The following is a 16,715-nucleotide window of genomic DNA, read 5'->3' as shown; positions in this document are numbered from 1 at the left end:
ATTGGTGGAGAAAGGTTGAACTTTATAGACCTAGGTCTTTTTTCAACCTATGTAACTAATGTGTATGGGGCACCGGCCAACTTAAGGTTGGGGGAGATGTTGATCAAAGCATGTCCAATCTCGGACTAACTCTTGCTTTGTTCTCCCGGAGATAAGCCGCCGACTGAATTGTCAGTAGGTGGCTTTCTCATTGAACGATCGGCCAAAGCATCGTTCTGTCGACAGCCATTTCATGTGTACGGTCAGCTTTAGAGAATATGTCCCACAATATTCTGGGAAGGCCAAAGATTGTATCTGTATCCGTTATCTGACAATAACTAATAATATAGTGTGGATCTTACACTGGTAGCTGTTCTGTCCAAAATCTTACAGACATTTCACACTTCCAAAAGACTACAAACTCTGTATGTCAAATCGTACAGAATTGACTTTCAGCATTTCTAAGTCTAGGTTTTTATAAAAATCCAGTGTATTAAAAGTGAATTTATTTTTTTCCCCTGGTGCTTGTGTCATTGAATTAGACAGAGAAAAAAAATATATGTGTCTGAAAATGTCAAGGTGTGAACAAGATGTGGTAAAATACATCATTTAACCAAAATACAAAAAAACACTATTTCAGGAGTCCACATATGCTATTTGAGGCCAATTGACAAACTGCACAGAGCTGCTCTGACTTTTTACCTGGCTTCGGCTTTTATTATTATTAAAAAAGAAAAAAAAAATGTGGTGGGCCAAGGCTAGATGGATTTCAAATTGTAGGATCTTTTCCTACTGCGACAAAGGTAACCCTTAAACACATGAAACTGTTGCAATACCTTTAACATTGAAGAGGTGCACAGAGTAAAAATGTAATCTTCGAGGTCAGTTCAAAATAAACTCAACATATTAAGTAGAAGGGCAACATTTAATTGCCGAGGTGCTACCATGGAGGACCAGAAGATGTAGTTTTTACCACATATCACATGACAGGAAAACAAAAGAGCAACCGGAGCTCTAGAAAGAGGTAAAACATTCTCATCCTGGTGGACAGAAAATTATAACCACATTGGAGAACACCATGACAGGAAATTCCAGTTAGGAAGATAGTAGTTCAATAAATTTAAACCTGCATAGTTAGTTAATTAAAGGCTCGTATAATGCAGTCCTACTCGTACCATCTTTCACCTATGTAATCTTTGAGTCACTACTTCCCGATACATAATTGATATGTAAATAAGTAGTAAAAATATGACAAATAAGTCATCCATGAAGCCTAGGATACCAAATAGAGCTTCAGGAATAATGTCCAAGGGTGAAACCAGATAGAACAATGCTCCAAGGAGGCAGAGTACAATCCTTATTCGAAACATTCGGAATAAGCCACCCACGGAAAACATTTCACGGAACGCATGGCGTAGAAGTGTTGGTAAGTCCATAATTCTATCCACAAGCTAAAATAGAGAAAAATAAAAATACTGTTATTTTACATGCTTTCATCTACAGACGTGGGTTCTGCAGGTTTACAACAAAAGCATATAAACAATTTCATTCCACTTACTGATCGAGGCTGACCAGAAAATCTTCTATTATAACTATTAACTTCCTGCAGTAATTCTTGGGCATCTTGCTCCCCGCTGGCTTGAAACACTGGAAACAATAATGTTACCTAACATATGAAAAATAATGTTAGTTTACTGTACAAAAGTAAAGCTGCAGCAAATGAACAATATAAAGGAAGGATTTTAAAAATAGTTGCTGTAAAAATGAAAGATATGTCAGCAGGATTTTGCTATGGAATCTGCGATAAATCCTACAAATAAACAGCACTTGAATAGAGAGTAAAATATAATATTTACTAAAATGGCTCTAAAAACAGATATAAAAACATCAAAAAACGTAAAAGATTCCAAAAGACAAATCAATGTTCATCACATAAATATAATCAAAAATGATATATTACATATAAGTAAAGTGCAAGTGCATAAGTATATATTCCCCCTTCAGATAGCTGTGTGGCGCGCAGGTATGTAAATCTTTTTTTGAATTGACTCTATATTGTTATTCTACACTTATTATAGTGGTTGTGAATTGCACCCTATTAAATCATGTTTAACTGTATACAGTTAGGTCCACATATATTTGGACAGAGACAACATTTTTCTAATTTTGGTTCTAGACATTACTAGTGATGAGCGAGCATGCTCGCCACTGCTCGGTACTCGCCCGAGCATCTCAGTACTCGAGATGCTCGGAGCTCGCCAAGTACTTTCAAGATGCTCGGGCGGGAGCTCGGGTCCCCGTCCTGCATGTTTGGCGCTATTTAGAGCACCAATTATGCAGCGATTGTCTGCCACTCACTGTAATGTCACAGCCATGGTGGTTGTGGCATTACATTGATTGCCCAAATCGATGGGAACAGTGCTCACAGTGAAACATGAAAAGCCGGCAATTCAGCAGCGGCATACACCGGTACCCGACAATTTAGAACAGAAAGAATAGAGCATCACACATAGATTAGATAGATAGAAACATGTCAGTCACATATATAACAAGTACAGTGACCATGTTGGTTACTGTACTTGTTATTTAGTGTTAAAATAAAGGATTTATTAAAAAAAAATAGTGTTTTCATGCACCCGTCTCTTTAAAAAAGCCGGCTGGCAATTCATCAGCGGCATATATCGGTACCCGACAATTTTGAACAGAAAGAATAGAGCATCACACATAGATCGGACATGTTTCTGTCTGTCAGTCACATATATAATAAGTACAGAGATAGTGTTGGTTACTGTACTTGTCATTTAGTGTTAAAATAAAGGATTTATTTTAAAAAAAATTGGCGTAGGGTTCCCCGTCATTTTAGTCTCTAGCGGAGGTTAAGCAGACGGCTGGGGCAGATGTTTGAAGCCTGCGAAGGGGGTAATACCCACGGAGCTTCCCAGGCTACTAATATCAGCCCCCAACTGAATACCTAGCCTTTACCAGCTATCAAAATGGGGGACCCTCCAAAAAAATTATGTGGGGTCCCCCCTATTTTAATAGCTAGCAAAGGCTAGGCAGACAGCTGGGGGCTGATATTAATAGCCCAGGAAGGGTGCCATGAATATTGGCCCCCTTGACAGGCTAGAAACACCAGCCGTCAGTCGCCTCAGAAATGGTGCATCCACAGGATGCGCCAATTCTGGCACTTAGCCTCGCTCTTCCCACTGCCCTGTAGCGGTGGCGGTGGGGTAATAGGGCTGGGGTTGATGTCAGCTTATAATGCCAGCTGATATCAAGCCCAGGTTAGTAATGGAGAGGCGTCTATAAGACACCCCCATTACAAACGCCATAGCAAAAGTTAAAAAAACCCACAAACACCCAGAATAAAGTCAATTAATTGAAATAAACACACAATTCTTTAATGTTCTAAATTAAACCATACTTACCATCACACCCATTCCAGCTGAAGCCAATGTCTTCTGCAATAAAAGTAAAAAAATAAAGCAACCTCATCCTTACCTTTCCATGGTTCCCAGGACAGCTCCAACTCTGCTACATTCACATGACAGGCTGGATCGCAGCCGAAAGCTGCCATCCAGCTTGCCATGCCGCAGACACTGAGAAGCGCAGGCATGCTTGCGCTCCTCAGTGTCTGGCTGTGACGGCATCCAGATGAGCCGAGTTCATGTCCAATGAACTCAGCTCACCTCATGCACGTCACTGACAGCGTGGGAGAATTCTCCTGCGCATGCGGTGACCGGGAGAGAATTCTCCTGCGATAACGGCAAGCGAAAGCGCAGGAGAATTTATCCACGCTGTCAGTGACGTGCATGAGGTGAGCTGAGTTCATTGGACATGAACTCGGCTCATCTGGATGCCGTCACAGCCAGACACTGAGGAGCGCAAGGATGCCTGCGCTTCTCAGTGCCTGCAGCATGGCAAGCTGGATGGCAGCTTTCGGCTGCGATCCAGCCTGTCATGTGAATGTAGCAGAGTTGAAGCTGTCTAGGGAACCATGGAAAGGTAAGGATGATGTTGGTTTATTATTTTACTTTTATTGCAGAAGACATTGGCTTCAGCTGGAATGGGCGTGACGGTAAGTATGGTTTAATTTAGAACATTAAAAAAATAGTGTGTTTATTTCAATTAAAGAACTTTATTCTGGGTGTTGTGTTTTTTTAAATACTTTACTAGAAATTAATGGCGGTCATGTCTAATATTGGCGTGACCCCATGAATTTCGGGCTTAGGGCCAGCTGATAATACCAAGCTGGCCCTAACCCCTTTATTACCCAGTGAGCCACCGCACCAGGGCCCTGGATGAGTTGGGTACAGCGCCAGAAGATGGCGCTTCTATGAACGCGCCATTTTCTGGGGTGGTTGCGGACTGCAATTTGCAGCGGGGGGGTGCCCAGAAAGCTTGGGCCTCCCTGCACTGCGGATTCCAGCCCCCAAGCTGCCTAGTTGTACCTGGCTGGACACAAAAATAGGGCGAAGCCCCACGTATTTTTTTTTTTTAATTATTTCATGATTTTTTAATAAATCCTTTATTTTAACACTAAATGACAAGTACAGTAACCAACGCTATCACTGTACTTATTATATATGTGACTGACAGACAGAAACATGTCTAATCTGTGTGTGATTCTTTCTGTTCTAAATTGTCGGGTACCGGTGTATGCCGCTGATGAATTGCCGGCTTTTTTAAAGAGACGGGTGCATGAAAATCGGAGGGCACTAGTGTTTTCCAATTGCCCTGCTATGTTTTTCCTGCACCCTCCTATATACCCTGCCTGCCTGTCTGCCTATATATTTTGCCTACCTGACATTTAATTGAGCACCGTTCCCATCGATTTGGGCAATTTTTGACCTTCTGCAGACCGCCGGGGGGGACCGCCAGAAAAAAGCTCGAGCTTCCCATAGACTTACATTGGCTCGTTGCTCGGGTTGAGCACCCGAGTATTCCAATGTGCTCGACCCGAGCTTCGAGCACCCGAGCATTTTAGTGCTCGCTCATCACTAGACATTACCACAATGAATTTTAAACAAAACAATTCAGATGCAGTTGAAGTTCAGACTTTCAGCTTTCATTTGAGGGCATACACATTAAAATTGGATGAAGGGTTTAGGAGTTTCAGCTCCTTAACATGTGCCACCCTGTTTTTAAAGGGACCAAAAGTAATTGGACAATTGACTCCAAGGCTATTTTATGGACAGGTGTGGGCAATCCCTTCGTTATGTCATTCTCAATTAAGCAGATAAAAGGCCTGGAGTTGATTTGAGGTGTGGTGCTTGCATTAAAGAAGGTTTTGCTGTGACGTAAACATGCGGTCAAAGGAGCTCTCCATGTAGGTGAAACAAGCTATTCTTAAGCTGCAAAAACAGAAAAAAAACACATCCGAGAAATTGCTACAATATTAGGAGTGGCAAAATCTACAGTTTGGTACATCCTGAGAAAGAAAGAAAGCACTGGTGAACTCATCAATGCAAACAGACCTGGGCGCCCACGGAAGACAACAGTGGTGGATAATCGCAGAATAATCTCCATGGTGAAGAGAAACCCCTTCACAACAGCCAACCAAGTGAACAACACTCTCCAAATGGTAGGCGTATCAATATCCAAATCTACCATACAGAGAAGACTGCATGAAAGTAAATACAGAGGGTTCACAGAACGGTGCAAGCCACTCATAAGCATCAAGAATAAAAATGCAAGACTGGACTTTACTACAAAAAAACATCTAAAAAAGCCAGAACAGTTCTGGAAGAACATTCTTTGGACAGATGAAACCAAGATCAATCTCTACCAGAATGATGGAAAGAGAAAAGTATGGCGAAGGCGTGGTACAGCTCATGATCCAAAGCATACCACATCATCTGTAAAACACGGCGGAGGCAGTGTGATGGCTTGGGCATGCATGGCTGCCAGTGGCACTGGGTCACTAGTGTTTATTGATGATGTGACACAGGACAGAAGCAGCCGAATGAATTCTGATGTATTCAGAGCCATACTGTATGCTCAGATCCAGCCAAATGCAGCCAAACTGATTGGTCGTCGTTTCATACTACAGATGGACAATGACCCAAAACATAAAGCCAAAGCAACCCAGGAGTTTATTATAGCAAAGAAGTGGAATATTCTTGAATGGCTAAGTCAGTCACCTGATCTCAACCCAATTGAGCCTGCATTTCACTTGTTAAAGACTAAACTTCAGACAGAAAGGCCCACAAACAAACAGCAACTGAAAACCACCACAGTGAAGGCCTGGCAGAGCATCAAAAAGGAGGAAACACAGAGTCTGGTGATGTCCATGAGTTCAAGACTTCAGGCAGTCATTGCCAACAAAGGGTTTTCAACCAAGTACTAGAAATGAACATTTTATTTACAATTATTTAATCTGTCCAATTACTTTTGGTCCCTTTAAAAACAGGGTGGCACATGTTAAGGAGCTGAAACTCCTAAACCCTTCATCCAATTTTAATGTGTATACCCTCAAATGAAAGCTGAAAGTCTGAACTTCAACTGCATGTGAATTGTTTTGTTTAAAATTCATTATGGTAATGTCTAGAACCAAAATTAGAAAAATGTTGTCTCTGTCCAAATATATATGGACCTAACTGTACATTGGTTATAGCCTCACGGGACTGTTTATATATATATACTTATGCATTTGCACTTTTCCTAAATGCAATATATAATTGTTGATTATATTTATGTGATGAATTCAGTTCCCATTGATTATTAGTAATACATTTCCAATTCTTTAAGACCCGCTCATTGTGCTGATTTTTTTCTGGTACTTTTTACGTATTTTAATGTATTTATCAGTTTTTATAGCGATGTAATAAATATTATATTTTACTCTCTATACAAGTGCGTTTTTTGTAGGATTTATGATTGATTTATTTGCCCACTTTCATTATTTTGTGAATTGGTAATCTATGGAATCAGCGAGCGGCATGAAAGGGGCAGAGGGCCCGATTTTAGCGATGTGTCACTTGCTGGACTGCTTGATGCAGTTTGATAAAATCCCTGCTTTCTCTGCTGTCGATGTAGCAGGAATTAAGAATTTTGAGCCATGTGTAACCCTGCCCACACCCCTGATTGGCAGTTTGCAGACAATGTACAGTGTATACAGAAAGCTGCCAATCAGTGATGTGGACGGAGTTACACAAAGCAAGTTGACCAAGCGGCATGTCACATCTAGTCTTGTAGAGATAATCTTCTGCTGATAAACACAGATTGTTCAGCAACTACAGCAAGCTGCTGAGCAAGTGACATCCCTGGCAGCAGGCTCTCTGTCCATTGGAATTTGTATGCCCTTAAAAATGATATTAATCATTTTGTGTGGACAAAACTAACATTTACCATATGACTATTTTATGTCAAAGAAGGTACGAAACCCAGCACAGCAAAAATAATTAAAAAGACCATCTTTAATACACAAATGTCTTCATAAAATAGAATAAAAAAAATCCAATGGAAAGGTATAGAAGTCTTATGTGTTTCAGACTACTGCAATTCAGAGACTACGAATCTGGTGGGATTTTAGCACAGTACAACAGTATATGGACAGAAATATGGTACCAAGAACCTTAAAAATTAAAAAAAAAAATGCCACTACAGACTATAATAACAGCTTTACCACTCAGTTGAATTCTATTCTTATGCATTGTTTCTTCAAACTAATGCAATTAATTATTCGAGAAGGAAAATACTAAATTGCAACAATTGGAAACGGACATTAACAAATTTAGACACTTAAATCTTTTGCCACTCATTTGAAAAAAGTTATCCGAAATAGAATAAACTCAGCAATACAGAGGATTCCATCATCTCCATTAAGAGAGCCAAGTTTGATCAGGATTGTAAAGATTATAAATTAAATAGGATATATTCCTGCTGAAAAACAGACAAGATCAAAATCTATTTTTGAGATCACGATACCGTCATAGACACCAAAAACAGAAGTGTCAGGTTTTTTTTTCCTCAGACCTGGACACCGATCTGTTTAACTCCGGTAGCTTAGACAATCGTTCTACCAGATATCAATTTAATCCCTTCTTGACCACAGACTGTAAATGTCGGCGCTTGCTGGGTTTTGTGCAGTGCCGACGTTTATCTGTGGTCCGCAGTCTCGCAGCGCTAGGGATCCACAGAGCCCTGAAAGCGTTGGAATTCCAGTGAAGAGCGATAGCTCTGACTGGCGACATCGGGACCTGATGAGCACAGGAGAGGAATCACATTAGGTTAGGTGCCCAGCAAAGAGGATAGCCTCTATCACACCTGAAAATCACACCTTAAACCAAATAAAAAGGAGAGAAGTTGACGCAACCTTTGCATTGTGCATCTGTCTGTGCCACACCAAGCATGGAAAAGAGGAGAAAAGAACTGCCTGATAACCAAAATTGTTAAAAAATATCAACAATCTCAAGGTTACAAGTCCATCTCCAAAGATCTTCATGTTCTTTTGTCCACGGTGCGCAACATAAGAAGTTTTCAACCCATGGCACTATAGCTAATCCCCTGGGATGTGGATGGCAGAGGAAAATTTATGAAAGGTTGCAACGCAGGATAGTCCGAATGGTGGATAAGCAACCCTAATCAAGTTCCAAAGAAATTCAAGCTGTACTGCAGGCGCAGGGTGCATCTGTGTCAGCGCCAACTATCGTTCAACATTTGAATGAAATAAAACGCTATGGCAAGAGACCCAGGAGGACCCCACTGCTGACACAGACAAGGAAAAAAAGAGACTGCAGTTTTCCAAAAATGTACGCGAGTAAGCCAAAAGCCTTCTGGGAAAGAGTCTTTATCTTTTGCTGCAATGATTCTTTTTGGTGGACAACCCAATAAACCACTACAATTTTTATAAGAATTATTGTGAAATTTTTCACATTTTCTTTGGAGTATCGCATCTGGTAAGAAGTCTTGAATAACAAAACGTGTGTGTATATATATATATATACAGTCATATGAAAAAGTTTGGGCACCCCTATTAATCTTAATCTTAATGTTTTATAAAAATTGGTGTTTTTGCAACAGCTATTTCAGTTTGATATATGTAATAACTGTTGGACACAGTAATGTTTCTGCCTTGAAATGAGGTTTATTGTACTAACAGAAAATGTGCAATCTGCATTCAAACAAAATTTGACAGGTGCATAAGTATGGGCACCTCGCCAGAAAAGTGACATTAATATTTAGTAGATCCTCCTTTTGCAAAAATAACAGCCTCTAGTCACTTCCTGTAGCTTTTAATGAGTTCCTGGATCCTGGATGAAGGTATATTTGACCATTCCTCTTTACAAAACAATTCCAGTTCAGTTAAATTTGATGGTCGCCGAGCATGGACAGCCCTCTTCAAATGATCCCACAGATGTTCAATGATATTCAGGTCTGGGGACTGTGATGGCCATTCCAGAACATTGTAATTGTTCCTCTGCATGAATGCCTGAGTAGATTTGGAGCAGTGTTTTGGATCATTGTCTTGCTGAAAGATCCATCCCCTGCGTAACTTCAACTTTATCACTGATTCTTGAACATTATTGTCAAGAATCTGCTGATACTGAGTGGAATCCATGCGTCCCTCAACTTTAACAAGATTCCCAGTGCCGGCATTGGCCACACAGCCCCAAAGCATGATGGAACCTCCACCAAATTTTACTGTGTGTAGCAAGTGTTTTTCTTGGAATGCTGTTTTTTTGCCGCCATGCATAACGCCTTTTTGTATGACCAAACAACTCAATCTTGGTTTCATCAGTCCACAGGACCTTCTTCCAAAAAGAAATTGGCTTCTCCAAATGTGCTTTTGCATACCTCAGCCGACTCTGTTTGTGGCGTGCTTGCAGAAACGGCTTCTTTTGCATCACTCTCCCATACAGCTTCTCCTTGTGCAAAGTGCGTTGTATAGTTGACCGATGCACAGTGACACCATCTGCAGCAAGTTGATGCTGCAGCTCTCTGGAGGTGGTCTGAGGATTGTCCTTGACTGATCTCACCATTCTTCTTCTCTGCCTTTCTGATGTTTTTCTTGGCCTGCCACTTCTGGCCTTAACAAGAACTGTCCCTGTGTTCTTCCATTTCCTTACTATGTTCCTCACAGTGGAAATTGACAGGTTAAATCTCTGAGACAGCTTTTTGTATCCTTCCCCTGAACAACTATGTTGAATAATCTTTGTTTTCAGATCATTTGACAGTTGTTTTGAGGAGCCCATGATGCCACTCTTCAGAGGAGATTCAAACAGGAGAACAAATTGCAAGTAGCCCCTTTAAGTAGCTTTTCTCATGATTGCATACACCTGGCTATGAAGTTCAAATCTCAATGAGGTTACAAAACCAAAAAAAGTGCTTTAGTAAGTCAGTAAAAAGTAGGTAGGAGTATTTAAAACAAGAAAATGATAAGGGTGCCCATACTTATGCACCTGTCAAATTTTGTTTGAAAGCAGATTGCACATTTTCTGTTAGTACAATAAACCTCATTTCAAGGCAGAAACATTAGTGTCCAACAGTTATTACATATATCAAACTGAAATAGCTGTTGCAAAAACACCAATTTTTATAAAACATTAAGCTTAAGATTAATAGGGGTGCCCAAACTTTTTCATATGACTGTATATGTGTGTTATAATTGTATATTATATACAGTGGTGGCCAAAAGTATTGGCACCCCTGCAATTCTGTCAGATAATACTCACAAATTCTTTGGTATTATTCTCTTCATTTAATTTGTCTTCAATGAAAAAACACAAAAAGAATTGTCCTAAAGCCAAATTGGATACAATTCCACACCAAACCTAAAAAAGGGGGTGGACAAAAGTATTGGCACGGTTTGAAAAATCATGTGATGCTTCTCTAATTCGTGTAATTAACAGCACCTGTAACTTACCTGTGGCACCTAACAGGTGTTGGCAATAACTAAATCACACTTGCAGCCAGTTAACATGGATTAAAGTTGACTCAACCTCTGTCCTGTGTCCTTGTGTGTACCACATTGAGCATGGAGAAAAGAAAGAAGACCAAAGAATTGTCTGAGGACTTGAGAAACCAAATTGTGAGGAAGCATGAGCAATCTCAAGGCTACAAGTCCATCTCCAAAGACCTGAATGTTCCTGTGTCTTCCGTGCGCAGTGTCATCAAGAAGTTTAAAGCCCAGGGCACTGTGGCTAACCTCCCTAGATGTGGACGGAAAAGAAAGATTGACGAGAGATTTCAACGCAAGATTGTGCGGATGGTGGATAAAGAACCTCGACTAACATCCAAACAAGTTCAAGCTGCCCTGCCGTCCGAGGGTACAACAGTGTCAACCCGTACTATCCGTCGGCGTCTGAATGAAAAGGGACTGTATGGTAGGATACCCAGGAAGACCCCACTTCTTACCCCGAGACATAAAAAAGCCAGGCTGGAGTTTGTCAAAACTTACCTGATAAAGCCTAAAACGTTTTGGAAGAATGTTCTCTGGTCAGATGAGATAAAAGTAGAGCTTTTTGGCAAAAAGCATCAACATAGAGTGTACAGGAAAAAAAAAAGAGGCATTCAAAGAAAAGAACACGGTCCCTACAGTCAAACATGGCGGAGGTTCCCTGATGTTTTGGGGTTGCTTTGCTGCCTCTGGCACTGGACTACTTGACCGTGTGCATGGAATTATGAAGTCTGAAGACTACCAACATTTTTGCAGCATAATGTAGGGCCCAGTGTGAGAAAGCTGGGTCTCCCTCAGAGGTCATGGGTCTTCCAGCAGGACAATGACCCAAAACACACTTCCATAAGCACTATAAAATGGTTTGAGAGAAAGCACTGGAGACTTCTAAGGTGGCCAGCAATGAGTCCAGACCTGAATCCCACAGAACACCTGTGGAGAGATCTCAAAATGGCAGTTTGGAGAAGGCACCCTTCAAATATCAGGTACCTGGAGCAGTTTGCCAAAGAAGAATGGTCTACAATTCCATCAGAGAATTGTAAGAAACTCATTGATGGTTACCGGAAGCGGTTGTTCGCAGTTATTTTGGCTAAAGGTTGTGCAACCAAGTATTAGGCTGAGGGTGCCAATACTTTTGTCTGGCCCATTTTTGGAGTTTTGTGTGAAATGATCAATGATTTGATTTTTGCTTCATTCTCTTTTGTGTTTTTTCCTTGCAAGCAAATTAAATGAAGATAATAATACCAAAGAATTTGTGATTGCAATCATTTTCAGGAAGAAACTGAGTATTATCTGACAGAATTGCAGGGGTGCCAATACTTTTGGCCACCACTGTATATAATATATATATACACACATACAAACAGTACAGACCAAAAGTTTGGACACACCTTCTCATTTAAAGATTTTTCTGTATTTTCATGACTATGAAAATTGTACATTCACACTGAAGGCATCAAAACTATGAATTAACACATATGGAATTATATACTTAACAAAAAAGTGTGAAACAACTGAAAATATGTCTTATATTCTAGGTTCTTCAAAGTAGCCACCTTTTGCTTTGATGACTGCTTTGCACACTCTTGGCATTCTCTTGAAACTTTTGGTCTGTACTGTACATATATATATATATATATATATATATATATATATACACATATACATACACACACACACAGTGGTTTGTGAAAATATTCCTCCCCTTGGCATTTTTCATGTTTTGCTACCTCCCAACCTGGAATTTCACAGTTTTTTTTGAGGGTTTGCATCAGTTCATGTAAAGATCATGCCTACAACTGTGAACTTTTTTTTTCTTTTTATTGTGAAGCAAACAACAAAATAGGACAAAAAGACTGAAAACTCCAGTGTGCAGAACTATTCACCCCCCTAAAGTCAGTACTTTGTAGAGCCTCCTTTTGCAGAAGTTACAGCTGCAAGTTGCTTTGGATAAGTCTCTGAGCTTTCCACATCTTGCCACTGGGATTTTTACCCACTCCTCAAGGCAAAACTGCTTCATCTCCTTCAAGTTAGATGGTTTCCTCTGGTGAATCTTCAAGTCTGACCACAGATACTCAATTGGATTAAGTCTGGGCTTTGACTAGGCCACTCCAAAATAGTTACACATTTCCCCTTAACTCCTTAGTGACACAGCTAATTTTGACCTTAATGACCAGGCCAAATTTTTGAAATCTGACCAGTGTCACTTTATGTGGTAATAACTCTGGAACGCTTCAACGGATGCCAGTGATTCTGAGATTGTTTTTTTACATAACATGTTGTACTTCATGTTAGTGGTAAATTTTGGTTGATCTGTTTTGCGATTATTCATGAAAATATCAAAAATTTGACAAATAAAATAACTTTGCAATCCGATAGCTATACCAAACAAAATAATTAATAAATAACATTTTCAACATGTCTACTTTACATTGCATCATTTTCTTTAGCTATGAAGTTAGAAGGGTTAAAAGTTGATCAGCAATTTCTCATTTTTCCAACAAAATTTACAAATACATTTTTTAGGGACCACCTCACATTTGAAGTGACTTTGGGAGGCCTATATTTTTCTATTCTAAAAACTGTACCCCTCAAGGTGCTCAAAACCACATTCAAGAAGTTTATTAACCCTTCAGGTGATTCACAGGAATTAATGGAATTTTGAAGGAAAAAATAAACATTTAACTTTTTTTCACAAAAATGTTACTTTAGACCCATTTTTTTTACTTTCACAAGGTGTATGGCAAGCAATCCCCACATGTTTTTTGGCTGTCTAACAGCCGCAAAACATGCGGGGCTGAGACTCGAGCATGTCACTCGAGCACTCGCGATACTCGGTGCATACGTGAGCAGCCCGATGCAAACTTGAATAGCAAGCACTTGCGCTCAACACTAATCATCATATCGTTTTTGTTTTTTTAACTTTTGAAAACCCTAACCCTTAGTCCAACCCTAACGGCAAAGAATGAAAGAAAAAAATAAATGAATCTGACTAAGGGGCTAACACGGGGGGACTGATTTACTAATTACTGGCTTTTGATCACTGTGATTAGTTCCTTTCGATCACTGTAATAGACTATGGGAAAAATCCCCGGCCGGCAGATATAAGCGGGCGCACTGCGCCCATTTTTTTTCAGGAAGAGGAGGCGGAAGGCTGGGGGACAGAGCAGGAGGGACCCGGTGATGGCTAAGGTACCGGGGGTGGGGCTTGGGAATATCATTTCTCTCTCCTCTGACATGAATATCATGTCAGAGCTTATTGGATATTGAAACTAAATGCTCGTTTCCCCTTGGATTAAATCATCGTACGGATTTAATGTATCTTTATTAATGTATAGCTACAGTGCTGGTCACTTATTGCCAACCCTTCACTTTTTTTAATAGACTGTACAATTTCTTCAGAAATAAATGGAAATGTACCAAAGTTATATCCTCAGGATTTTGTAATTATTGGTTCAAAGTAATACAAAAATAAAATATTTTTCATCTTCCACGCTGCAATTTCAAAGAAGAAACAGAATAAACAGCATGTGCAGCAATAAAGGCACCCCTAATAAATACTTGGCTGCACATCCTTTGGCATTGCTGACAGCCTCAAAATGTTTCTTATAGCCATCTATAAGCTTCTTGCACTTCTCAGCTGGAAATTTTCCCACTCTTCCTTTGCAGTTTGTTCAAGCTCTTGAATGTCTACAGGGTTCTTTTTCCCAATGGCAGATTTCAGCTCACCCCTAAGACTTTCAATGGGATTGAGGTCAGGACTCACTGCTAGCCACTTTAAAACAGTCCAATTTTTCTTTTTTAAACCATTCCTGTGTACTTTTGGATGTGTGCTTTGGGTCATTGTCTTGCTGGAAATCTCTTGATAATTCTCTAATTTCATTATTCCTGTGATATGGTCAAGGCCTCCAGTACCAGACGCAGCAAAGCAACCCCACAGCATTATGGATCCTCCACCATGCTTAACTGTTGGTAAGGTGTTCTTTTCCTTACAAGCTTCATTGCGCCATCTGTAAATAAACTGTTGCTTTGCATTGCCAAAAAGCTCTATTTTTGTTTTATCTATCCACAGAACATTTTCCCATAAGGATTGTGGTTTGTCAAGGTACGCTTTGGCAAAAGGTTAGTCATTTCTTTTTATGCCTTTTCGTCAGCAATGGTTTCTTCCTTGACCTTCACTCCTAAAGCTCTGTTTGGTTTAGTGTGCGGCGTATGTTACTTGTTGAAACCATAACCCCAGACTGTTCCAGGTTGGCCTTCAGGTTTTTGGATGTTTGACGTAGTGTTTTTTCTACCATTCGCACCAACCTTCGAAGACATCTCTTGTCAATTTTCCTCTTTTCCCCATGTCCAGGGAGGTTAGTGATGGTTCCATGCTTGGCAAACTTCTTAATAACATTGTGCACTGTTGAAACTGGGATACCAAGGTCTTTGGAGATGGCCTTATACCCTTTGGAAGTCTTGTGTTTGCTAATAATAGCAGTTCTGATGTCCTCAGACAGCCCCTTTGTCTTCACCATTGTGACAAAAGTAAAAGGGCCTACCATGTGGCTTTTTAAAACAGTGAAGTCATCATTCATTGGCTAATTGTCAGTGCCCAAGTGACATGAATTAATCATATGAGAATCTCTTTTGTGATTTACCATAGGTGAGTCAAAATGTGTTTCCATACTAAATTAATGTAAAGGGTGCCAATACCAGTAACACAGTAAGCTTTAGTTTTTTCTATTTTTCCCTCCCATTGTGTTTGGTTTTAAATTATTGTTTATCATCATTTGCTCTTTTGTATTTAACATGAGTGCTCTATACAAAAAAAATGGTTTCACTTGATTTATTTTTTTCAGGAGATATTACACATTATGTACTTGAACTTCATGGGTGCCAATCACGATGAATGGAGCTGTATCTATTTGGACATTTCATTGAATGTTATAGTTTTTCATGTGTTTTATTCATCTTTTTCGCTTTAGTAATTTAATCTAATATTCACTTAAAAGTTAAAATTTCATGAACTATATGTTGCAGGTGTAATCTAATTATGTGAATTTTGCCCTCCGGATCTATAAAAGACATACTCTTCATTTTGAGACCATATGGATTGGATAGGTCTATGACTAAAGACTAGCAGTAGTCCAAAACGCGCAAGACCTATATTCTATACCTTTCCATTGGAATTTTTTAGAGTGAAATGTGCTCTCAAATATTAGAAAACTAAGTTTTAGTAGAACAAAATGGGTAATTTCCTGCTGTAGCACGAAGGAGAAAAATTAAATACACTAACGACGGGCACACCTAAATATAAAAACAACTTTTATTGGTGTACAAGCATAAATTATAGAAAATATCAATGAACAAACCTAAACAGAAAAGATGTCACCCATGATGGCCCATGACTCATGTAGCCCAGACACCCCACGCGTATCGCTGTAGGTTACAGCTCTATTGCCTAGCACTTTCCCTGATGAAGCTGTAACCTACAGCGAAACGCGTGGGGTGTCTGGGCTACATGAGCCATGGGCCATCATGGGTGACATCTTTTCTGTTCCTTAGTATATTTTGGTTAGCACATTATCTAGCACTAGACACTTTATCTATTACAGCTTTGGCTAGTAATAGTCTATGAGCGGTTTTCATATGTGGCTATAATAACCTTATAAGCATTTTTATATACTTCCTATAGGCTTCTCTTGTGTCTATTTATTGTTGGATAACTGGATACATCTGGCTACATCTATTCGAGATTGCCATTAATTATTACATTATTTGAGATTTAATACATTAGTTTACATATTGCATCTTACAGTATATTTCAATCTTTCTGTAGCTCATCTCCAGTATG

General features: G+C 39.7%; 1 protein-coding gene across 3 annotated transcripts in view; it reads right to left on the bottom strand.

Moving 5' to 3' along the window:
* Nucleotides 1-885: 885 nt before the first annotated feature.
* RNF170 (ring finger protein 170) overlaps nucleotides 886-16,715 on the bottom strand; it is a 36,035-nt gene continuing 20,205 nt past the window's right edge. For all 3 annotated transcript variants that reach the window (XM_073661171.1, XM_073661188.1, XM_073661179.1), the window contains exons 6-7: nucleotides 1,538-1,645; nucleotides 886-1,430 (exon numbers count right to left, since the gene is read on the bottom strand). In XM_073661171.1, coding sequence (XP_073517272.1) covers nucleotides 1,161-1,430; nucleotides 1,538-1,645 — 378 coding nt within the window. In that variant the 3' untranslated portion in view covers nucleotides 886-1,160. The remainder of the gene's footprint in view (nucleotides 1,431-1,537; nucleotides 1,646-16,715) is intronic.

Source organism: Phyllobates terribilis, unplaced genomic scaffold (assembly GCF_046119375.1).
Source record: "Phyllobates terribilis strain yellow unplaced genomic scaffold, ASM4611937v1 Scaffold_1__5_contigs__length_1240528914, whole genome shotgun sequence".
NCBI classification, from domain to species: domain Eukaryota; kingdom Metazoa; phylum Chordata; class Amphibia; order Anura; family Dendrobatidae; genus Phyllobates; species Phyllobates terribilis.
The sequence above is the reverse complement of the archived record's forward strand: the minus strand, read 5'-3'. Positions and strand labels throughout refer to the sequence as shown.